This window comes from Fukomys damarensis, unplaced genomic scaffold (genome assembly GCF_012274545.1).
Source record: "Fukomys damarensis isolate Sample0158 unplaced genomic scaffold, DMR_v1.0_HiC HiC_scaffold_27, whole genome shotgun sequence".
Lineage (NCBI taxonomy): Eukaryota > Metazoa > Chordata > Mammalia > Rodentia > Bathyergidae > Fukomys > Fukomys damarensis.
The window spans coordinates 41,534,327-41,560,831 of record NW_022900939.1 but is presented as its reverse complement, the minus strand read 5'-3'; the positions used below and the strand labels follow the sequence as shown (position 1 = coordinate 41,560,831).

The following is a 26,505-nucleotide window of genomic DNA, read 5'->3' as shown; positions in this document are numbered from 1 at the left end:
GAAACTAATCTATCCATGTAGTATGTGATGTCTCACTCAAAATAAGAAAGAACCAAAATACAAAATTCATGATTATTTTAGTACACAGAGCAAAAGCCCTTGACACAATGTATTCCATTAACAAATACCTACGGAGTATGTTTCAGGAATAATTCTAGGGATATTAACATAGTCAAAACACAGAAATCTCTACTTTCAGCAAGCCTAATTCTAATGGAGAAAAGACAAGATATTTAAAATTTTAGTACATGTATTTTTAAATTTTCCAAAATCAATTTTTAAAAACAAATTGAAAAAAGTTATTTCAAGGAAAAAAAAGAAAAGGGCAAAAGCTTTAAAAAGACATGCAGCTTCATTTCCAAACAATCAAACCACAGATTAGCTTCAAACATGTGGCAGGCTGGGAACAACTTCAAATGCAGAGTAATACTGAATTTAGGACACAGGTCAACCAGGAGGCATGTATGCTTCCAGTGGGACTCAAGTTAGTATAAAGGAGGAACTACTTTGTCATTATTTACAATTTCGAAGACCTATAACTTGTGATCTATCAGTCCGGTTCCTTGAGCAGTCAGGGCACACGCGTTAGGAAATAGCAGAAGAAGGCCCACTGCACAAATCTTAAAATTAAAAAGTCCATATTAACATGTGATATATTCATACACAATAAAGATGAATTATACTTTACTCAAGAACAAGTATGGGCCTCAGGAATAGAAGGCCGAAATAAAATCATTTCACAAGAAGTTCAAAAGATGTGAAACTGAATTAGGTAACACAGTAAAACTATAAGGCAAAGTGAAAAACTAACAAACTAAATTCAGAATTGTGGTTATTTCCAAAGGGGAAGAGAAAGAAATGGAATCAGCAAGGGTCACCAGAGACTTCAAACCACCCACCTAGAACTTCACACCTTTTATAAATGTTCTGTAAGTTAAAGCAGTAAATGTCCCATGCACATCAAAGCTGTCATTATCTGTAAGACTGGCAGCTTCCAGAATGGCTCCTTCCGGTGCCACCCATGGAATCCAAGTCCCTGTGCAGTCCCCTCCCTAGGGTATGGGCTGGACCTAGTGACTCACTACTGACAGAGAGACTGTAACAGAGGTACTGGGTGGCACTTTGAGATTCGTTTACAGAAGCACTCTGGCTTCTGTCTTGATCACTTCATCCCCTGCTGCTCTGGGAGACCCTGATGCAGGTTGTGAAACGCCCCCCGAAGAGCTCAGGTGGTGCAAAACCGAAGCTGCTGGTCAACAGGGAAGACCTACACCCTATGCAGGAGCCTGGGAGCCAAGGGTCCCCCAGCAGAGTGAGGGGCAAATGCAGTCCCAACAGACACCTCACTGCAGCTTGCAAGAGTACCTGATCCCGGGGACCAGGATGATGTACATCTGGGTTCCTGACCCACTGAAACAAAGACAGTGTGTCATTTAAACTGCTAAATACTGAGGTAATCTATTACATGACAACAGATAACTAGTACAACCTATGATTATACTGAAGGGGATTTCAAACATTCTGCTGTGCAAATGTGCTGAGAATATGTAACTTGGAGAATAAAATTATTTACAGATTTTAACTTAGAATTTATATTCTGAAGCACAGTCATTTTCTTTACAAACTTTCTGGTCATTGTCATCTCCCTTCTTTATGATACTTACTTCAAGGTTGACACTACAATGCCATTTCTTTAACAATAAACTATTAAATAGCCAGAGAAAAGATTATATAATTCATAGAAGCTGCAACTAAGCAGAAACTGATGACCAGGACATTGACCCCAAAGCCACGAAGAAATACAGAAATAAAAGAAGATGGAAAACATAGAAGGCAGGCAGCATGGCAAACTGATTATTCCTGTAGACCATGTTGTATCATACACAAAAAAGCGGATTTATAAGTTCTGGCCTTCATCATTTCTTAGCCGCATTTCTTTTCATCTGTAAATGAAGTGATAAGATTCTAACTCTAGAAAATTAAATGAACCCATACAAACCTGAGTTACAGTAGGTTCTCCTTGCTATACAAATCTAACAGGTTCTGTCCGGTCAGTGGACCATCTCTGGGGCACCGGAGAAGTGAGCAGGGAGTGACAGAGCAGAAGGTGCCAGGGCCCCCAGCATCTTCCGGGCACTTCCAACGGCCCTGGACCCCCTCTGGCATCTGTCCACGGCGCCTCCCAACAATGCAACTTTGGAACCAGGCCTTCCACACGGGGCCTGTGGAGGACGCCTGTCCAAGCCTCAGCACAGGTGCTCTACATCCCAGGTTACGGTAACAGCACCTACGCCTTCCTGACTGCGTTTACATGAAATTCCACACCATACTCTATTACAGTAGCTCTCCACATTAGCTGAATACTTTTTCCCAACTTTGTAAAGTTTTTAAATAGTAATTTAAAGTTTTTAAAAAATTTTAAAATAATAATGTACTATGGCAAATTTCAGACATTGTAAGTATAAGCTGAATGGCTTTTAGTGAATTTACACAGGTATGTCACCTTCACCACACCCAGGTTTAGCGCATCTCCATTACCCTATAAAGTTGCCTATGCCAGGTGGCAAGTAAAGCCCAGTCTTGGCCCACCTCGGAACCATCACTGATCTGCTCCCTGTCTCCAGATACCTGCTGTAATGGACACTTCATATACAGAGAATTAGACAAGATTCATATTTCTTCGTCTGGCAGCTTTCATTAATCTCAAGAGTTAGAAATTTTTTTCTGTAAAGGATCAGTAATAAAGATTTCCTGTTTTGCGGCCTATTTACAGATAGACAATGAAAACAGTCATTGACAAAAGGTCTACAAATAGGCTTGACTACATTTAGGTTGGGCCCATGGACCATGCCGATTGCTAACTTAAGATTGCTAAATACGTGCTTCATTGTCTGGGTACACATTTTACTTAAATATTCACCATGCGGGGCCTACTGGCACATACCTGCAATCCCAGAACTCTGGAGGCTGAGGCAGAAGGATCACCGTGAGTTCAAAACCAACCTAGTCTACCTAATAAGCTCGAGGCCAGCCTGAACCACATAACAACAACTTGTCTCAAAATATATATATATATTACTATATATTATATATATTACATATTATATATATGTATTTCCCCCACATACGGGTTATTAGACCTTTGGATTCATTCCAGTTTGAGGCTGTCATGCAAAATGCTATGAATATTTGTATACTTATCTTTGTGTGGACATTGTATTCATTTCTGTTGGATAGATTCCTAAAAGTGGAAACTTCTAGGCCACTAGTAAGTTTAAAGTTTTTGAGAAAGTTAATGTTTTCTAAAGTGAATGAACAATTTTTCCATTCCCCAAGAGCAGCACTTAGGGTCCAGTTTCTCTACACTCATTCAACATTTGAATAGCATCTGTTCCTTGTTATACCCAGTTGTGTACTGAAGGTTAGTGTCCCCCTAAATTGAAAAACTATTTGGTAATCAAATTAGTGTAGTTATAAACCACAGACCTAATCAGAAACACAGCTGATTTGAATGAAAACAATGGAGATAGGATGAAATGAAGGGATTTCTGAGATCCTACCGGACCAGACCACAGGGCTGTCGGCCACCCAAACATACTACTCCCAAGACAAGGAACACTATGCCCCAATGTTACTCAGAGATCAAGGCGCCTTCTAAGTTTCAAAAAGTGAGGGGAAGGAGCGCGCACTGCCTAGGTTTCAAGGGCCAAACAGCTGTCCAAAGTCTTCGGAGTGTGAACCCTACCCAGCAAAGTACTGGGAGCTCGACCTTCCCAGCAGAGTGGAAGGGGTAGAACTGTCTTCCCAGCATGTCCTGTGGGCAGAACTACTGCCCCCCCACCCAAGTCCAGAATGCAGAGCATCAACGCAAAAAGGATTTTTCTAAGCCTTATAAGCCAATGGCATTTGCCCACACAGGTTCTTGATTAAGACCTGTTCTTCCTTCTGACCTTTTCTATTCAGAATGAGAATGTCTATTCTACCCCTATAACGCAACTATATATATTTTAGAACATAATAATTCACATAGAATTCTGTCTCCAGATGACTTGTACTTAAGTCTCACCCATACTTGATTTAGATAATACTTAAATGAGACTTTGAACTTCAGAGTCGATGTTGGAACAAATTATGACTTTTAGGGATGTTGGGATGAATAAAAGTATTTTATACAGAAGATGAAAACTCCAGGAGGCCTAAGGTGGAATATTATAGAGCATTATCCCCACAGAATTCCTATGTTGAAGCACTAACCCCAGTGTGCTGGTACTGGAAGACAAGGCCTTTGGGGATTAATTTTAGATGAGGACACAGAGCAGGGCCCTTATGAGGACATCGGTGTCTTTATGTGACAAAGAAGGGAGGCAGGAGCATGCACACTTTGCCATTTGAGGGTGCAGTGAGAAGGTGGCTGCCTGCCAGGCTGGAAGTAGTCCTTACCAGGAATCCAGCCGATAGGCACCTTCACCTTGACCGACCCAGCCTGCAGGACCATGGGACATAAATGTGTGCCATTTAAGTCACTGAGTCTATGGTATTTTGCAGTAACAGCTTCAGCTGAAATACAGCTGTTCCAGTCTATTTTATATAGTTTACTGAACATTTCCCCAATGCTTAATAACTATGCACATCTTTTTACATACTTAGGAGCCTTCACTTACCTTCATTGCTGAAGTGATTATTCAAATATTTGGCTATTTTTTATTGAGTGATTTGGGTTTCTGTTATTAAGGAGTGACAAGATGTATTCTCATAGGGCCCCTTATTTATAATTTACAAATATTTCCTGTATTTAGCTGTTTGTGTGGGAAAAAGAGGGTTATGGTCTCGCTATGCCACTTTCATTGGTCCTGAATTTATAAGCTCATGTGATCCTTCTGCCTCAGCCCTCTGAATAACTGGGACCACAGGTAGGTGCCACCATACTGAGTTTATACAGTTTTTAAATTGTGTTTTTTCAAGGACAAATTTTTTTTTTTTTGGTACCGGGGATTGAACTTGGGTCCTTGTGCTTGCAAGGCAGGCCACCAAACCGCTGAGCTAAATCATCAGCCCATGGATAAAATTTGTAATACTGATGAAGTATAATTTATAAATGTTTCTTCTATGAATCCTGTTTTTGAGTCATATCTAAAGTCTTTTCTAACTTAAAGTCATCAAGATTAAGCCATTTATATATGTTTATAGTTTATATTGATTTTTTTAGTTAATTTTTGTTAAGGGAGGGATGCAAAAAATTACTTTTTGTAACTTTCCAAAGAATTTTTGATGAGTTGAAATAAATTTGCAAAGCTTTAGAAAAATCAACTAACCATAAACTAAGGACTTTATGTTTAGATTCTGAATTCTTTTCCATTTCCTCTCTATGCCTGCCTATTTAAACTTTAATCTTAATATACACTGTGTTTTATACTACGTTTTGAGATTTAGTCATTCTGTAATTTTTTTTTTACAAAATCATTTTGGCAATTCTAAATCCTATTCATTTCCACATAAATTTTAGGGTTAGTTTGGTCAGTTTCTTAAAAATATTCCTTTAAAAAGCTGTGTGACTATGGAGCTGATAAATTTACAGGTCAGTTGAAGGAAAAACAGCCATAAACACATTTTTACAACATTGTGTTTCAATCCTGTAATATGGAATTGTAATTTAGCTCTTTTTTCATCTCAATCAGCAATTCTTTGTAGTATTCATGTAAAAGTCTCACACTATGTTACCATTGATAGTTTCTGACTAAAAATGTCCTCAAGTTATTTAATTACCTGTTTATACTTTTCATGTCACTCTGGCACTGTATGATCCCAGCTGCATGTGTCATTATACAGTAAGTGCCTTGAGTTTTTCCACCTGCATGAACCCACGTCAGCCATAAAAACAGTTTAATTCTTCTCCCTTCCGAACATACCTTAATTTATCAATCTACTGCTGGTAAACAGTAACAAAATATTAATGCACAAACTTGCTCACATACAGCTCTACTTCCTCTTCTTTCCTTTGTGCTATCACCACATACTGGGTCTATTCAAGCGAAAGGTTCCCAGTTCGATCCCCAGTACAAAAACAAAAACAACAACAACAACAACAACAACAACAACAAACAACAACAACAACAACAACAACAACAACAACAACAACACTGCAGCACTGTAGTTACTGTTTTTGTCAATGTTATATCTTTTACAAAGTTAAAAATCACGGAATCTTTATATTAACCATTTACATTACCATAATTTCAGGAGATCTTCCTATCTTTCAATGAATTAGACTATCTAGTGTCACTCCTTTCATCCTGTAAGGCAGGTCTTCTCAAAGGGAATTCTCTCCCGTTTTACTGTGGCATGTGTATTCTGCCTTCATTTTCAGAGGAAAATTTTAGTGGACACGGAATTCTTGACTTTTCTTCTTTTCGCATCTCAGCATTCTAGTGCCCTTTGGTGCCCATGGTTTCACATTAGAAGTAAGTCATTAATCATACAGGTCATGGACTTTTTTCCTTACTACTTTCAAGATTTCTCTGTCTTGTGTCTAGGTCTGGATCTCTATTTTTTCCTACTTGGGCTGCATAGAGCATCCAGGATGTGTGGACTGGGTTCCAACAAATTTTTCTGAATCTTTTCTCTAGCACTTCCTCCTTCTTCTGAATCACCCATCTTACATACTTAGGTAAAGTTGACGTTGACACAGGGCATCTGAGGCTCTGCTGATTTTTCTTCCAATTTTCTCTTCTCTCTCATCTTTAGGTTAGTTTTTACTTTTGTCATGTCAATCCTGCTGCTGGGAACCTCTGATAAACTTTTCATTTTAGTTACCATATCCTTCAACCTCAATCTCCTTATTGAAAATCTCAGTTTGTCATACTTTCCTTTAATTCTTTAAACAGTTATGCATTGAAATGGTTTGTAATAGCTGCTGTAAAGCCTTTGTGTACAAAATCTAACCTTTAGAAATACTGTTTCTACTGGCTGCTGTTTTCCTTATTGGCAGTTTCCTATTTCTCTGCATATTTCATAATTTTATTGACACATTTTAGACAACATAGTATATCAAGTTTGGATTGTGCTAATATGACAGAAAGTAGTTGTTCCTGTTTTGTTTCTCTGCTCAATGACTTATCAGGTTAAAATCTGTGAAATCTCTATCCCACACAGCATAAAATTGCCAGTATCTACTCAGTTGTTTAATTCTAGTTTTTACTTTCAAGCCTCAATTTCCAGGGACTGCCCCGGTATCTCCATATCTTTATGATCAGCCCATAATCAGAAAGAACTTTTATTTAAATATCTTACTTTGGGGGGGGGGCAATGGGGATCGAACCCAGGTTCTTGCACTTGTGAGGCAGGCAGCGGAACCACTAAGCTAAATTCCCAGCACTTAAGTATCTTAAGCCAGTCGGGCTCCATGCCCTTGCCAATGCATCTGTATGTTCATGAGAGAGCACTACAAGCTGAGGGCGTGTGTGACGGCTCAGCCTCTTGCTTTCCAGGTACCTTTTGGGTCTTCTGTGCACAGCCTGGACAGCAGGCAGCAGGATGTGACTAGCTCAGGCCACCCAGCTCCAGTACATATGTGTGCAGGTTCAGCTAAAGGATGCACATCCCAGTCATGACCACAATTTCACGCTAGCAGAACTGCTGCCCTCCCAACTCACTGACTGCAAGACTGCTCCCCGCACCAAGAGAATTACTAAAAGTGGCCAGGACCCAACTGAGTGAGTCCCTTCTACCTGCATCAATACGGCTGCTGGTCCTCATGGCCTCCCCTGCCTGGCAGATCTTCTACAAGGACTGAACTGGGCATGGAGGTGGAGAACGTAGCCGCTGTAGGCTAAAACTAGAGACTACTATATTGGTGTGACACTTCTCTGACTGTTACACGCTTCTGGCTGATTTCCAAAGCATTATATTCATTGTTCAATTTTATCCAACGTTTTATTTGATTTTTCTGGGAGATAAACTACCAACCTCCTCACCTAGCCATGGCTGAAATGCCACTCCTTGCTCAAGCAATCTTAACAACATGAAAGTAGCTCCCTTAGCTACCTAACAAATAAGACTCACTCATTTTACCAACACAGTGGACCCTTGACTTACGAACTTGATCAGTTCCTGAGTGCCAGTTGTAATTCAAATTGCTTATAAGTCAATACCACCGAGATCTGGATGATTACCTAGGTACATGCTATAGATAACAAGAGGCAGGTGAATCTCCCATTAACCTAATTAACCCAAGTTGTTTGTATGTCAGGCTGGTTGTAACTTGAGGGTTCACTTATTTGAGCACCCACTTTTGTGCCAATAACAATTCTACATGTTTGAAATACCTCAAGGACCTAGAGATGAAGATCCTTACCCTAATGAAATAAAAATTCTAGCAGAGGGGTGAAAAACAATAAATGATTAACTAAATTTTATAATATATCAGATGGTGACAAAGGAATACAAGAAAGATAACTAGGGGTTGAAGATGGTAGGCCACGTTCACGTAGTGACATCTGAGGAAAGACCGGAGGGCCAAAAGAGCTTGAAAAAAGACTAGTCAAGCAGGTAACTGGAAGAAAAGAATTCTAGGCAAAAGGACACAAGGTGAAGGTGCTGAGGTAGGAGTGACCCCAGAATGTTCAGGGAACATCAGTATAATCAGTGAAGGAGAGATGTGCCAGGTAGTGATTGCTATGCAGACAGTTACCCAACACTTGGAGGTTTAAAGGAACACTGAGCATCACAGGTTCTGTGGGCTGGAAATATCAGCACAGTACAGCTAAGTCCTCTAGCTAAGGAACTCCCAAGGTTGCAATCAAGGCAATGCCTGCCCAGCAGCTATCTTTAAGTTTCCACTAGCGGAGAATCTGCTTCCTAGGTCATTCACACAGCTTTGGCCAAGATTCTGCTCCCAGCTGGCTGTTGGCTCGAGGCCACTTTCAGTTCCTAGCAACATGGGCCTCTCCACAAGTGGAATACCACAGAGCAACCTGCTTTACAGGAGTGAGCAAGAGAACAGAGCCAGAGGGTGCAAGCAAGACAAAACTCAGGGTCTGTCATAACCTCATCTCTGAAAGGACAGCCCATCCTTCCGCCTTACTCTCTTTCCTAGAAGCAAATTACTAGGTCCAGCAAGGAAAGGCGAATGCACAAGGGCATGGATATTAGGAGTTAGAGAGTGTCTGTCTGTCTGCCATGAGAGAGGAGCAGGACAACTGCGTGAGAGATGGGGAAGAATGCCAGATCATGTAAGGCTCTGTAAGCCGTAGCAGTGATCTTGTCTTCTATTGTGAGAAAAATGGGAAGGTCTACAGGGCTTTGAGCAGACGAATGGCAGGATCTGTCATGTATTTAAAGAATCACTACAACTACTATATTATGAATTTGTGTGTGTGCGTGTGTGTGTGTGTGTGTGTTTGTGTGTAAAAGAGGCCCCTATAGTAACTGAAAAAAGAAGCAATGGTGGCTTAAATAGGACAGTACTGAAAATAGTCAGATTTTGAATTTTCAAAATCAAGCATAAAATAAGTTTTTGCCATGTTTTTTACATACATTGTGGAAAATACATTTTCAAAGGTTCCTCCAAGCTTTCTAGCCTAAGCAACATGCTTCCGGCTGTTCTCTACTGTAACAAGGACAATTATAGACTGAGGGTCAGTTGCTTTGGACATATAAATTTGAAATGTCTTTGATTTCTCTGTAAAATTCCTGTGAGAGTTGCACACAAAAATATGAAGTTTAAGAAATATTTGAATCCAGAAGTTTGATATATCAATGGTATTTACAGTCAAGGAACAGTATAAAATCACCAAGGGATTACAGTATAGATGGAAAGATTAAACTACAGAGCATTTCAAGGTTAGAGAGGTCAAGAAGAAAAGGAACCAGCAAAGCAAACTCAAAAGGCACACCAACGAGGTATGAAGAAAAAGCAAGAGTAGGTGCTTCTTTCTCTAAAGTCTGGAGTATGAAAGAAGGTTTATAATGTTAAGGAGACAAATTAACAATTTGTTTAGTGATATAATGTACAAGTCACAGTAGCTGTAAGTCCAAAAGATCATTTGTTTTTCTAATGTCTCCATTTGGAAACAAACTGAGGCTACTAAGTCTTGAGGAGTTCTTATCTAGATAATCTCTAGAGCAAAAGCAGAGGAAACCACTTGGAAGACAGGCCCTGTGAGTAACAGCCTGGGAGGCCAGGCAAGGGGGCAGGAGACAGGACACCACTCTGGTCACAAAGTACTTTATAACCCTGAATCAAAAACAACCACTCCCCTATGCTCGCTTCAGCAGCACATATACAAAAATAATCACCCCCCAAAGTTAATTCTCACCTTTGTATCTTGTGTGGAAATATATGATTAGAGATATTTTCAAAACAATAAAGCATCAAAGACAAATCTGATGAGATGGTACATCAATTATTTCATTACTAACTTTCCCATATCCCTTCACAGAGAAGGTTTATTCTTGCTCTTTCTGATTTGAATGAACAGCAGCAGATAATACACATTCAGGACTAGCCAGGTGTCTTACACTCCTAATACCATAAAGTCGACACTGCTGATCACCATTCATAGGTGGAGAAGTCACAGCGAAGTGAAATGCCTTCAGGATCACGTGCGCCTTCTTCAAACTGGATTCTGGGCATGGTGAGTCCTGGGTGTCTCGGATGTGTGTCCCCGGCATAGGGCCCCCAACCCCATGGCAGCAGTGCTGGAAGGCAGGGACTAAGAGCAGGCCCTGGGTCACAGTAGTGCTGCCTCCACGAGTGGATTAGTGCCACTATCTTAGGAGTGCGTTGGGTACAAAAGAACATATCTCCCCACCCTCTCCTCTTCTGCCACGAGATGACACAAGATGTCCCTCACCAGATGGGGCCCCTGTTTCTGCCTTTTCAGACTCTGGAGCTGTAGGCCACTAAGTTTCTGTTCATTATAAAGTACCCAGGTTCAGTATTCCATTGAAGTAGCATAACACAGGCAAAGTTCAAAACACCCAGGAAAGACTCCAGGCATATATTATCGGCAATTAACCAACAGGGGGTGAGAAGAAACCTCCTACAACTCTCAGGTACTCTAAGAGGTCGGGCATAGAAACAGGAATTTGAATGCTTCCTCGTCTCTTATTTTTCCTTAATTCCACAACTTAAACCATCCAAATCTATCCATACTTTGCCACACTCATACTTTTACTACAGAATTGCTTCACGGGACAAAAAAATTATTAAACACCCAATAATCTGAGATGGTTTCATTAAGTTAGAACATCCTCACGATAAAATAACAAAGCAGTACAAATGTTTTAAATGTACATACAGGCAATTTTCCTAGCAAAAATACGTGAAAGAGCCAAAACCTGTAAAAACCCCAAACATCACCAATATTAGCACAGATAAATAAACAACAGTACGTTAATACAACACTAACAATCAACTAATACTATTACCTGCATCAATTCAGCAAAATTTCAAATCTCGTGGGGAGCACTAAAGTCAAACACAACAACACATGATCTACAGTTCAATTTACATCTATGCACAAAACAATCACCTGAGAACAAGTGTTAACAGGAAACAGCTTTGGGGTGCTTCATAGGGCAACTATACTGAAGAACAGGAAACAATCTAAACAATTCTGACTGGGGGTTTGGGCCTCATCATTCCTGTGACTTCTATGTGCATGCAAAAACCGAAACAAAAAGTTAGGAAAATATAACCAGTACAAAGAAAATAAACTAATTTATTTAAAATAAATAAGTTAAATGACTTTTTTAAAGTAGATAGTACAGTAAAGAAATTAGTATTAGAATTTTACTATAGCAGTGTTTCAATTATGGCTAGAGTGGAATATAATAAAGGAAATATTTACAAATGATTTGTAATAAAGCAAAGGTAGAAATGTTTAGATAAAAATGAATTTGAAACATAAAATGTTTAGACAAAAGGCTAAGAGAACACATCATAGGCAAAAAGAATGCATAACAGACTTAAAAAGAAAATCCGAGCTGAGAGCTCGAACGCTTCAGAAGAATAGTCTTATTAAAAAAAAAAAAAAGAAATCCTGAAAGGCACAGATGGGGAAATAAATACATTCAAAGGAAAAAGAAGGCTCCTTAAAGTTTCTGGGTTGGGCAAAACACCCCAGCTGATGGCTTCTCCTTCTGATGACAAGGACGTCCTGCGGGAAGAGTGAAGGGGCGGAAGTGAGCTTTCACCCCCACAGGCGGCAGGGAACTGCACCTGCCTTGTAGGCAGCCTGGGTAACTGGTCAGTGGTTGAGGAGTGGCCACACACAGAAGTGGCAGTCAGGCAGACTGCCACCAGCTTTCCAGGAAAACACACAAACTTCCACTACGATAACAAGTGATCATCAAAACTGTCATGTCCAGACCCTAGGATCTGCAGAGATCTTTAAAGGGCATCTACATCATGAAAACTCTTTATTACAATACAAAGATGACATCTGCTTTCTACTGCTTAACACTTGAATTAATGACCAATGCAGAATCAACAGTAGATCAAACTGCTGGCCTCTTACAGAGAAGCCAGAGTGGGCCCCAATTCTACCAACAGTCACTGTATTCTGAGGGAGGCAGAAGTGCAGGACTTTTACTCATCAAAGTCCCCTCTGAAGCAGTAGCATGTCAATTAAATGTCCACCTCTGTGTATGCATCTTCTTATTCTGTGGAAAGGGAAGAGAACTTGATCTCTTTCCATGATTCTGCTCGCAAACCAAGTTGGACAAGACCCGAATCAAATTCAATGGTTAGGTTCAACATTGACCTTGTGGGGAAATTTGATTTGATTTTTGTCCAGTCTGGTTTGCAACAAAAACTAGGAAGAGAACTGAATTCATCGCCCAAGGTGCCAAAGTATACTTAAAGCTTACTTGGGTCTCACAAGGTCCCAAGAGAATTTATGCTACTGTAGCTGTGAGCATCAATACCCGCATTTTTCCAAAATCCTGATTTTTTTAACTTGAAAGAATACTGACAGATGAGCAACGATTATCCAGACAAGTAAGTACTAGAGCAGACTTTGTAGAACATAAACAGTGAACACTAGACATGGTGACATGTATTTGTAGCCCCAGCTGTGAAACCTCATCTCAAAATAAAATGAAACAAAAACCAGTGAACTTTAAAAAAAAAAGTCACTATCTGTTACAACTGATCTGTGTCATTCAGTGGATCAAGATTTTAATCTGAATGAATAGGCATCCTATCAAAAAATCATATATGGGTAAAAGATCTATTCGATCTGTAAATGGAATTTAATGTAATGTGTGATAAAAGGCAGTGAAAGCATAAATTCCAAACACTCCTAAACATTTTCACTACGGACGACAATCAAAACTACAAGTTTTTTATCTGTTAGCAGATAGCTTTTCTCTTGAAAGCACACACAGGATCCCAATATTGAAGGCAATTAGTAGAGCATGGTCTCAAGCATTCAATGCTCAGCCACCTTATACCCCACACTCTCTCACCATGAATACACATGAAGCATCCTACGAAAACCACTGACCTGCATGCACACTGGTTTCGAACTCCACTTGTACTAAATCAGAATCAGCACCACTGACTCTAGTAACAGATTACCAAGCTGCCTATCACAGCAAGCAAATCAGAATCTGTGTTATTTAAAAGGATCCCAGAGGACTTGGGGAGCTTCCCTGGAGGCACAGTATTGCTAATCATTCCCACTGGTAACATCCTAAAAGTATTAGCTAAAAGGCAGCTCATTTCATGATAAGTTCCAGTTTAGGGAATAAGATCCACTTGGGCTCTGCCACCCACTAACCAGGTGATCTTTAACACCAATTTCCTCAACTAAAAAAAGACAGAAAATGTGAAAGTAGAGAATAAGAAGGGACATGCATGAAAATTTAAAAAGACATTGATGGTGAAAGATTTGCATACTGCATAGCACACTTAATAATAAAAACGGTCGATACATATAATGCTGACGTATTCAAAGATTAGAAGAGGGCTGGGGATTTAGCTCAGTGGTTCGGTGGCCTGCCTTGCAACCACAAAGACTTGAGCTCAATCCCCAGTACCAAAAAAAAAAAAAAACAAAAGATTAGAAGAACCACAAAATCTGACAGAGGCAATGGACAAAAAACAATGTTTTGGATTTTTTCCTTCTCAGAATCCCGGAGAGATAGGCAACTAGAGTATGCAGGACTTTAAAGAAAGAGCTGGCCTTGAGGACAGTAACTATGTGGAAGCGACATAATCCTTTCCAGCATCTTGCTGTAGGTCACTGTTGTCAACACAAAAGGTGCATTAGTCACAGCTGCTGTGGACATGACCAACTTATGACAGCCATTAATACCCATTAGTTGTTTTGTTTTGACTTCAGAGTCATCAAGAAACCTATGCATAATCTAGTTTTTCCTTTAAGTTTCTTCCCAAGACCAATGTCAACCATCCTATCCCAAAGCAGTTACATTTTTTCACCACAATCTCAGTTCCATAGAAAATTAAACCCTAAGCCCCAAAGGAATCTACTGTTTGTGGTGATTAACTTACTTCCTACACATTGAAAATGATACTAAAAAGACTTTATCCTTGGGAGGACCAAGAACAAACTATCCTTGGGAGAATTCAGAAAAATACTCAGTAAAATTCTTTCCATGAAACCAAGTGAAAAAGGCTGAGTGAAGTAATATTCTGACTTACAAGTCTTTAGTGATTAGACCAGTGCCCTCTGGAGTCAGTTACCTCACTAAAGCATCAGCTGACCTATCCTGTCACATGCTCTACAGGGTAACCACAGTGCATTCTGGGTTATGCAGGTGACAGACCACCCCCTCACACAAAATTGTTTTTAAGGATTGTACATTCCTCCTATACTAGTACTGAAAAGATAACATTCTACTTAGTAGAGAACCCTTTCAATACTTTCAAAATTATATTTTAGAATATAAATTTAATGTATTAATTAGAAATATTAAATTCTGTATTAAAATACAATAATGATTACTCTAAAATCTATACCAAAGGGAAAAACTTTCCTAGGTCTTACAGATTTTAGAGCAGGAGAAAAGGCAAACATTAGAACTAAAACAGCTAAATTAAAATCCAATGAAACGTCTGAAAAAAATGATACCATCAATAGAAATTTCTGTATAATCTTTCAACTTCCATTTTAATACCCTACTGAAATCTTATTTAACACTTCAACTCATGAAAAAAATGATTCCCCTTTCCTAAATCAGCATTATACATTCTTATAAAAGCACAAGTCTCATGAGTATTCGAGGAGAAAGAACATTTAGCTGGTTATTAGGAAGCTTTTACAACCTAGCACTGAGATGAAAGGGGGAAGAAAGATGGCGGGAGAGGTCATTGATCACAATCCTCAGATTAAACGGCTCTGCCGAGCACAATGAGACTGACCGTGAAAACTCTCCCGGGAAGTGCACTCTATCACTGCGAATACTTTGACGATGAGATTTTAAATCAAGAGTAAACTATGAAAAATTGGCAGCGCTGACCATTATGTTCTGCAACTTGACTGACCCACCACAAAACAATATTCGATAGAACTTAAATGAAGCACAGTGGGTTAAAAACAACTCAGAAAAAAAAATAAATAAAAATAAAAACAAATAAGGATGCTGAGGATGAGTGCCTATTATTTACTATTCGGGTATAGAAAACAGTAAGCTCATATGTGATGTCAAACTAGAACTTCACCTGTATCTTTAGTCTCTATTTCCACTCGCAGCCCAAACAGGAAATGGAAGTGAAAGATACTTACTATAGTAACCATACAAGACAGTGTCCTCAATCTGTCTGCTGACATTAGCATTAGCCCAGTCCTGGAATAAAAAGGAAACAACACAAATCTTAATTTTAACATCTATTTGCCTAACAACTATAGTTAAGATTTAATACAGATGAACATCACTTCCAAAGTCTCATTAAATAAGCCACTGACTATCAGAACTAAGAGGCAGGCAGGTAAGCAAACAAAATTCAATACCTAAACACTGAGGCACAATAACAACATAGTTCTGGGGGAAAACAAAGGCAAAAGGCTCCTAATTTGGGCTGAAGATGAGGGATAGCTTCCAAAAAAATACTCAATGGGATCAGAAGGGACACAAAATACTCTCGGGGGAAAGGAAAAAGGACAGAAAAGACAGGGAGGGTGAAGAGTGCAAGGAACATACACGGAGGGTCTGTAAAAGCTACACAGAGATCCCGAGAGCTCCTGAGAGCTGGAGAGAGTCGGCGGGGCGAGGAGGGAGAGCGGGGCACTGGACGTCTGGGGGACCTGCGGTCTCAGCCCACCTTCCAGGCTTCACCCTAAAGGCGGTGGGGAGCAGAGGTGCATCTTACTCAGACTGACAAGTCTGAGCTGCATTTCAGAAAAAAGACTTGAGAATATTACACGTTCCTAAAAAAGTATCTACAAGTCAATCAAACATCTTTTGCGCGCACACCACACAAATGTTTAAGTTACTAAATTTAGAAAATATAATTCAAATTAATATTTTCAATAGAAAAAACATATCCACTGACTCAGAAGTGAGGTATAATGGGGAGTTTTATTTAATATCCTAAATTCTGTGCACATGAAAAATTAAATCTGGAGAGGCTAGGGGACTGATCACTGCTATTCAGTGATTAACAGCTTTTAATTTATTAAGAATTATTAAATTAGAATCCAAGCCAATATTTATGAACATTTAAGAGCACTTAAGAATATCAATATTTAATTCTCTTAAAAGAATGGGGTTTTCTGCCTACAAATACATTTAGCAATGAGCATCTATGAGTTTGTTGCTAATAAAAATGCATAAGATCCAGCCTTGTACAAATGCTAAGCCTTGACACAGAATGTACGAGAATAGTAATTTCCCAATTGCTACAGAGATTATGAAAAAAAAAAAAAGTCCAGGAACAGGGATTTAGCTCAGTGGGGCCGCTGCCTGCCTCATCAGTATAAGGTCCCGAGTTCGATCCCTGATACCAAAAAAAAGTCAAATAAAAAATGTGCCAACTATATAAAAGAAACTAACAGAATATTAAAAAGTTAAATAAATGAAAAGTTACCTATTCCCAGATGAAAAGAATATAATACCAACTCCTTCCAAATTAATCTATAAAATACACATTGCCAATCAGAACCCCAGGGCACCGACCCAGGCATGCAGGAGTGTGCCCTTAGTCCCAGGTACTTGGGAGGCCGAGTCAGGAGGACTGCTTGAGCCTAGAAGTTTGGAGTCAGCGTGGATGACACAGCAAGATACTATCACTTAAAAAAAAAATCCCTGCACTAAGGGTAAAGAATATTGATTGACATGTTGATTCTAAAAGTCATCTGAAGAAACCAGCAATTGCCAGGAAAAAGACCACCAGTAAGAAGTTTTCCAATTACTATACTTTAGTTAAAAAACATGAAAATCTATTATCATAGTAACCTTTCACCTACTTAATTGGCATAATATAAAACATTAGCATCTAGTAGTGGAAAAATGTGGAAGACAAATCATCTCCTATACAGTAATAGTAAGATAGTCTATGATCTACACACTTTCTGTTGGTTCTATCCTAAAAATATTCATACAAATTGAGAGAAACAGTACATAGGCATTTTCAAAGTAGTATTGTTCAGTGAAGGACTTTAGGACTCTTACTGAGCTGCCTGGAAACCAGGCAGTCCAACTAGGGCCTCCTTTCCCACACAGAAGGGGCCGCACTAATTTCAATTACTCACTGGAAAAAGGAGCCCAAAATCTTCAAATGTTCAGCAGTTAGAAGGTCCTACGATCCTGCGAGTAGCCTGTACCTTCACAGCTCAGCAACAACTGCTGAGTTTTGCTGAAGAGCTCTTTACCCAAAGATATCCAATGTAGTGTGCTTTGAAATATTTTTTAAAAGAAACTAGAGAGAATCTAAATGTCCAGAGGCAAGATGGTAACACAAATTGTGCATTCGTAACATAAAATACCATACAGGCATTAGTAGAGTGAGACCTAAACTAGGCGTGGTGGTGCACACCTGTAATCCAAGGACTCAGTGAGGCTGAGGCAGGAGGATCCCAAGTTCCAGCCCAGCCTGGGCAACTTAGCAAGACCCTGTCTCAAAATAAAAAATAAAAAACAAAAAAGGGCTGGGAAGTAGCTCAGTGCAAAGGGCCTGGATGTAAAGAAAGAGATACACAAACTGGTGTGGATAGGTATCCAGCAAGGACTTTCACGTGGAGGGAATAGAACAAGTGGCAGCCAGTTGATTTAACACACCCAAGCTGTGTCTAAAAAATAAATACCACGTGAAAAACAGCCAAACACATGCAGAAAAACAGAAAGTGTCATATGCTCACCACCTGGAATGGGGAAACACTGAGGAGAATTCTACACAATGGCTGGACTTTTTTTCAAACCCAGATTTAATATCCAAATGAATATGTACATAAAGTTTTAGTTCAAAAGAGTTGTCCTTTAGTGACTGTCTCTGAATCAAAACAAGTCTAAAAATATTTCTGATGTAACGGTCTCCCTTCTCTCTTGCTGCACATTCCGTAAGTCCTGAGGTGCTTCTGAGAGGAGGCAGGAGGCAGGAACGGCCTCACTGAGAACCAGTTAAAAGTTCACCTTTCAAGTTAGACAAGACCCGCATCGCAGGGGGAAAGAAGTTAAAAATAGAAAGTCTACTTCTTTATATAATGCCAAATAATCATTCAAATTTAACACCTTTAACTCTACGAGGCTCTTTTGTTTTACAAGGCTCTAGAGGCAATGGAGAGTAAAAATGTTACTATTTTAAAGCTGTGAATATGTGTAACATACACAAAATCAGTCAAGCACGATTTTCAGTGTCTCACCTCCAGAGCATTTCAGGAACTGCCAAAGACAGCTTACTTTATGGAACTTTCTTCCTTCTACATTTGAGAACCGCTATGGTCTTGATGTGTTTTATAAACTACTGCTTTCCAAAGTACAAACTAAGAAGAACTTCACGCACTTAAGACCCAAAGGTATGTGAGACAACCAAACACTCATACTAAACACCTACAGAAGAGAATTCTGGACCAAAGGAAAGGCTGTTTAAGCCACCGCACAAGGACAGAGCAGTGGCTCACAAATCTAAACTCTCTCTCCTTCTTCAAGATGGTTACTCTGACACGCCCTGGCCAGCCTAACCTTCCAGCTGACGATCCCTGCTCGGCTCCCTACCTCTCTGCCCACACGTGGCCCCTCCAACCCGACTGCCCTCTGGCCAGGCACCATTACTCTCCAGGTCCCACGGACCACACCTCGCAGCCAGCAGTGCTTCCCCACACTCACTTCTTCAAGCACTAGAAGAGCTCCTGTTCTCTCAGAACCAGGATGCACTGCTCTCCCCGTTTTCTCTCTGCTTTCCTTCCCCTCAGGCCACAGGCCCCTCTCTCTGGCTGGCCTCTACACACAGCATTCCTGTCCTCGGCAGCGTCCACGTCTTCCCACCACAGGACCCCCTTTCCCGGCTACCAGCCCGTCTGCAGCCCTCGATGCCACCTACGTGTGCACCGCCAAATGCTTTTCTCCAGCCTGAGCTCGCTCAGTTTCAGGTCCCTTCTCAATGCTCCCCCTGAGAATATGGGACAGGCATTCTGAAGGGAACTTCTTCGAAACGCTCCTCTTTTATATCTGCTTCTTCACTTGCCTTGTGTACTCTTCTAGGTCTTCTGGTTTCTCTAAGATGTAGAAAAACCCAGGCATCAGTGCTCAAGTGATTTTTCCTTCATTCTCTCATATCTAATGCACCAACAAACCCAAACAGTCCTACCATCAAAGTGCATCACTTTTCCACAGGTACCTCTCCAGTCCAACTCGCCTTTATCATCCACCTTTCCTGAATTCCCACTGGAGTTAGGAGAAAATCTAACTCATGACCTTGCTTGAGTCAGCACGATCTGCCCCGCCTTCCCCTGGCTCTGAGCTGCTACTGTGCACGCTTCAGCCAAATCAGCCAAACTCAATCCAGCAGAGGGCTTTTGTGTTTGCTGCTGCTTTTCCCAAAATGCTCCCCCACCACAGGCTCCCTCAGCAGTGTGGCCCTCCCAGGCCCATCTCTGAGTTACCCATGACCTAACGGGACTCCCTATTAATCTACCGGCACAGTGTCTCACTGTGAGGTCACCTGGTGTGTTCACCTGCTCACAGCTGGTCCAGCCTCATACTGTCGGCTCTGTGAGAAGAGCAGCCTCATGTTTCCATCACGATCGTCAGCACCTACTCTGTTCACCTTCATAAGCATTGAGGAAGTGTACAGAAGGGCCAATGAGGAATACTAGCGTCTGAGATACAGTCACTATCATCTGAAAACAGGAAGGGGGCAGGAGTGCAGTTCAACTGAGACATGAGATAAGAACAGGCCATAAAGAGATTAGGCATTAGGCGGCAGGGGTAAGATATGAACAAATGCCGAGACACTGAGTGTCCCGATGCCATATCTTAACCACTACTCAAAAATTCTTATGTGCTGTAAAAAGTAGAGAGTATCTTTTCACAGCTGCATCGATCTACGGTGTTTATCAGTGTGCTCGCTGTGCACCGAAGTCACTGGCCAACCATGCAGGACTGTTTCATGGAGCACTGAGGGTTAGGGTTCTCACTTTACCTAAATGTTCCTTATTTCACTAAAATTAGAAATAAAGACATCAGCTCACTACTGACATATGCTACAGGAACGCTAACAGCATCACCGGGCTCCCCGGCCTAAGAAAGGAACTGTGCCAAAGAGGCAATGCTGACTGACTGCTCCAGAAGCTGGCAACTAGGGACGACTGGAGCTGCCCAGGATCTGTACTTCCCAGGTGAATCCACAGGAATTTAGGGGCTTCGAGATGGGTGAGGCAGAAATGGACAAGGCTAGACAATGCACATATTCATTTAGGAATGAAGTTATATCAGGAAGAGTATTGTATAAAAGGCAATGCCAATTGTACATTAAATACCAACTGATACCCCAGCAAGACTAAATTTACCACTGTAACGAAGTCTGAAGAAGAAACTGAAATATTTGCACACTTGTTTTTCACTAGACAATTCAGCAGTACGCTTCTAGAGAAAAGAGTTTAACCAAAAAGTCTTTTCATTTCTGCTTTTGACAGAAAATAGTCTGGCTCTAAGCAAAAACTGTGAATTTCATAAATCAAAAAGAGTACAGGGAAGGAAGGTTGGCAAGAGAGATATACACAAAGACTGTTTCACTGTGCTGTGTCAAAACTTGTCCAAGAGCCTGACATGGCGACACACGCCTATACTCCCAGCACTCAGGAGGCTAAGGCAGGAGGGTCGCCACCTGTTCGAGGCCAGCCCCACTCCATAGTGAGTCCAAGGCCAGCCCCAACTACAAACTGTCTCAAAAAGACAGCCCCCCTTGTCAAAGTATCAAGAAAAAACTGATACACTAAGTTGAAAAGGTTAAAAGTAAACAGAATTAGCAACAACAAAGGAGAAACTATAGCTGCTAAATAATATCCTAATAATAATTTTTAAAAAGCTGTTTATAAAGTAGAAAAACATTATCATACTGGGCATGTTGTTGCACAGCTGTAATACCAGCACTCAGGAGGCTGAGGCAGGAGAATCACTGTGAGTTCAAAGCTAGCCTGGGCTACATAGTGAGTTCAAGGCCAGCCTGAACTACATAGTGACAGCCTGTCTCAAAAACAAAACAAAAAAATATATATTATCATGGATTTTGTTCCCTTAAAGTAAGCACATTGAATACAGATGTGTTTGTTTTCTGTTAGGGGCCAAGTGGTAAAACAAGCACTCAAAGTTTTTCACAAGCAATATTTTTGTTTAGCTAGGATGATGAATTCTTAAAATCTTGCTCTAATGAGTACAATACAATCTCACAAAATAAAAACAAAGGAAAAAAACAATTAGGACTGAGAAAATGACTACAATTTAAGCATGGGCATCAAATACTTAATCTAAAAGAAGATTCATAATTTCATGAAAATATTTTAGAAATTTCAAGATGAAAACATTTCCCCACAAAATATAAACAAATATTCTAAATTCAAATTCAAAACTAAAAAATTTCCTGTTTATATAGTAAGTACAGAAAGGATGAATATGTTATTATATACATTTTTAAAATTTTACAGCTTTCAGAGGAAAATATGCTAGAAGTTTATAATTATGTGTTATACACAAGGTATTACACTATTTTAGAATGAAAACAATAGTCAAACATTCTTACAATGCCAAATGCCTCCCCCATAAACAGCTACAGATACAATCATAAGAAAAGAAATATTGTTACGGAACTGAACTCTAAAATGACACTTTAATTTCTCAGAGGAAATAACCTCATCATGTTAAGATCAAACAATAATGTGTCAAAAATTATTAAAACCCTTACTTCTTGCCCAATAAAGCAGGAAATCTAATACAACTAAACAATAATTTTCTCCAAAAATAACATTTTATCCCAAAATGCAAAATGCAAATTAAGTTTAAATTACAAAGAGATACCAGACTCACCAGCAAACATACTATTTGCTGAGGTACCTGAAAGTATCTTACACTTGGTAAGAAGTCATCCAGCCCCCTACCCGAAAAAAACAACCATGAAGAAAGCCCGGGAGCCAGACTGAAGAGCTCCGAATTCCGTGACAGCACTCACAAGGTAAACCTAACACTCCAGCCGACACTGCCTACTCCACAGGAAGTCAGCATTTAATCCACTTGCGATACCAACTGATACATAAATGCTGAACACTCACAGATGCTAATTATTATCTCCACAACAGGAGACTGGCACATACTATGTGCTCAATTCACACTTGCTAAAGGGTGACTGATATCTACTACTGAAAATACAGTTCTCAGATCCATCAGAGCATATCTAAATTTAACTACAAAAATTATTATCAAATGACTGAAGTCTTGTGGACCAGATTCAGGGAGTTATGAAGGCACCAGGCATGACTGAGATAAGTGAAACAATACCAGTTCTTCAAGTAAGCACCACGTGACTGAGAGACAGATGTAACAGTTCCTGCTTTGTACAAGCTCGGGGTAACAAGAAACAAAAGTAACTGGCATATCTGAAAGGGAACTTGGAAATCTTACAGTCCCCACTCTTCATTTTTAAAATGAGGGAAACTACAGCCCTGAAAAGTTAAGTGATTTGGCCACTTACACACCTGGACAGTTAAGAGTTAAGACTAAGTTATGCTCTTTACTTCCCCAGCTACTGGTCTTCTCACTGTGCTGCACTGATTCCAAGTACTCTACACGAAAAAGAATGAAGGGTCCAATCCGCCCCTAACAAAGGTCCTTCTAAATTATTTACTCACTGCATGAACACAAATCAAATCAAATCAAGCTTTATGGGAGGCACGAAACCTATTATGATTACCTAAAATATTTCCAGATCCCCGAGAGGCACACCTTACCTCTATACATAGGGTTGTCAAAGTTAAGTCTGCTGCCAGCCTACCATGCTGCGCTCTCAGCCCATGCTGCATTTTCTTATTTCCAGAGATGAAACACAAAACGTAATGACTGATAGGCTTAACCTTTTATTTGCTAACAATTTGAAAAGGGGGGAAAAAAACCATAGCATGATAGCACTTACCTTAAATGTACCATTTTGGTTTTTCATGTAAGAAACCAAGAATATATCCACTGGCAGAAGAGCAGACGTGATGAGTGCGACTGCCAGAGAAAAAATTGCTGTGATGGTGGAGATAACCTCGCTCTCCCTCTGACTTTGGTACTTACGGACATATATCCAGCAAAATGCCAAAATGGCCTGAAATGAAACAAAAACAAATTGGTTGTTACTACCCTGTGTATTCTCTAACGCTGACTTTAGTATGTGTTCCAACTGGAAATTTTCCATCAGTCAAAGGTTTTAAATCTTTTACATCTGTGAAGAAAACCCAAAACCTGCCATAAACTTGCTCAAGATTTACACTTTTGAGAGCCTCTCTGGTGCATGTCATAGGTGCAAAAACACACGCGTTATTTATAACACCGCTCAGTTGCATACACTCCTCACCAAATGCTACTGGTGGTCACACCAAACACAATGACACCGGTGCCACACAAGGTCAAAATCCCAACTAGCTTCAAAATCTTTTTCCCTTACAGATCTGTCCAACTTAAGGGAGATGCAACAGGTTTTCCTACCTCTACTTATCATGGAAGAATCACAGAATATAACTTGGATGGAAATTGACTTTTGCTCGGTTAGGACCAATCGGTTCAATACCAACTGGCTGATAATTAACACACGATTACTATAAAAAGATCTTTAAACAAGGAAAGTCAAAACTGAAAATGGATTCGTGTACACAGCACGGAGCTTCTCAGTGGGAAGAGCACACCCAGACACACGGAAGTTGCCACCGCTAATCACCTGGGGGCTCTTCCCCATCCAGGTCTTTCCTGAGAGTAACAGGACGGGACCTCAGTGGGCCCCTAAGGATAGGGAGCATCAGAATCCGGTGCAGAGCTCAGCAAAGCAGGGGCTGGGCCCTGCCCCCAGAATTTCAGATTCAAGAACCTGGAAACTGCATTTACAATGGGTTGCTGGATACTGACTGTATTTTGAGAAACTCTGCTCCCTCAATTGCAGGGGCTGCACACAGACACTGCACAGGCGGCTCTCAAAACTGCCTGGGGAGTTTTTAAATACCTGAGAGCATCCTTACTCCCCACAGTCGGCCAATGAGACAGGAAGGGGCCTCCAGGAATCAACACTTTAAATGCTTGTGGGTTCCAGTCTAACCCAAACTTGAGAACCACGGTCCTTATAAATAAGCTTTGGGATTAAAGCCTTGTTTTGTCCTTTCACGGTCATGGTTTATCTGTTACAGTGCTTCTCTCTGAGCAGAAGGCCTGTGTGGAACTATCAAAACCATCCAGCTTTAGTTTCCAATTAGCCCTACAGCAAACAAGATGTAGGAAGTTTGCCTCCCCAGAAAATTACACCTCTTCCACCCCAGCCTCTGACAATCAGCATCAGGTATCTGCCACCATGTGCCTCTTCCAGAAGGTCATAGTATACTCAATTGAGGTGTGATAAAAAAATAACGGGGTGCACCTCAGTTTCTTTCAATGTACCACATTAATCCCCCTCAAAACACTCCTTGCTTTGAACACACTTGTCCCTAACCCTCAACCCTTCTGAAGAAGTTCTGGAAGTCCTCACTTACGAGCGTCCTTAGGACAGCTCTTTAGGCTACCTTATGTCCTGAATCAATTCAAAAACGCTTTCCTAGCATGGTCATTTTGACCTCGGGGAAGAGCCCGAAGTTTCAGAGTCCAATGCCATGAAAAAGGCAGAAGAGGACACACGGCCATGTTGTTACAAGCCCGCCTTCCCGCTGGATGGCACAGAGCAGCAGCAGCAGTCCCTGCTTCTTACTGCTATCTCCTGAAGACACCACAAGAGGACTGCTCGGGAGTGGCCACAGTGATGCGGTGAGTGCGTCCAAAGCCAGTGGAAGTGTTCTGAGGAGGACTCAAGGCGAGGGTTTTCAGTGAAATAAAATTTTTAATGTACACATCAGCTGTATCACCCTTCGTGGTACTGTCTTTTTGTTGAATCTGGCTTCTTTCACGTGGAATAATGCATCTGAAAGCTCTCCGACCTGTTATTTCAACTGGTGACAGAACAGCAGGGAGAAAACTGAGAAGGGACTTTGAAAGCTACACACAGGAGCAAAATCAAAACAAAACAACAAAATTACGGAGGCACAAATTTTGTAATTGCTTACTAGTATTTTGTTTTGAGAAACACAGTAATCATAACATGTTCATATTAACATGTTGTGGGTTTAAACTGAATTTACAAACATTTTAAACATTCCTCAAATTTGTTTTGAATTCACTGGAAGCTAAGTCTTACCCTTCTATCTTAACAGTACCAGTGTCAATTAAGTTTTGTTGGATTTAAAAAATGAAACATCTGCACTTCTACAAAGTTTAAAGCACTGTGTATTATCACAAAAGAAGTGTTGACAAGCTAAAAAAAAGGACAGCCATGCAAAACACGTCAGCCAGAGATGTGGACTTTTTGCTCTCAGAATCTCTTTAAAGAGCGCTCCAGAGAGTTTTTGTTTATGTAGCTTATATTTAAGTGACATCAACTGTATCATAAAACAAATGTCTTCTTTAAAGTGTGAACAGGGACATTCTAAGAGCAAGTTACAAGGCTTTAGTACAGCACTTGGCCATAGCAACTGCTTACGGGGTAGTAGTAATAACTGTTATTAAATGTCACGTGAAATAACATCTTAAGAACATTTTATAGAAGAAACTAATCTGAAACTGTTAACAAGGAAAGGATAAACAGTCTCCAAAGAACTGGTCTGGGACTTGGAATTTAAAAGTCATCCTAGGTGGTTTTAAATGAGTGGCCACAAGGGCTAGGGATTTAGGTTAGTGGTTCCACCACAAACCTTGCAAGCTCAAGGACCCAAGTTTTATCCCAGGTACCAAAAAAAAAAAAGGAAAAGAAAATGTTTCCGGGGATTTAGCTCAGTGGTGACG

At 40.3% G+C, this 26,505-nt stretch overlaps 1 protein-coding gene across 1 annotated transcript in view; it reads right to left on the bottom strand.

Moving 5' to 3' along the window:
- Lmbrd1 (LMBR1 domain containing 1) overlaps positions 1–25,460 on the bottom strand; it is a 92,044-nt gene extending 66,584 nt beyond the window's left edge. The window contains exons 1-3 of the mRNA XM_010617925.3: positions 25,379–25,460; positions 23,582–23,758; positions 15,753–15,813 (exon numbers count right to left, since the gene is read on the bottom strand). Of these exons, the coding sequence (XP_010616227.2) occupies positions 15,753–15,813; positions 23,582–23,608 (88 nt within the window). The 5' untranslated portion in view covers positions 23,609–23,758; positions 25,379–25,460. The remainder of the gene's footprint in view (positions 1–15,752; positions 15,814–23,581; positions 23,759–25,378) is intronic.
- Between the last annotated feature and the right edge of the window lie 1,045 nt (positions 25,461–26,505).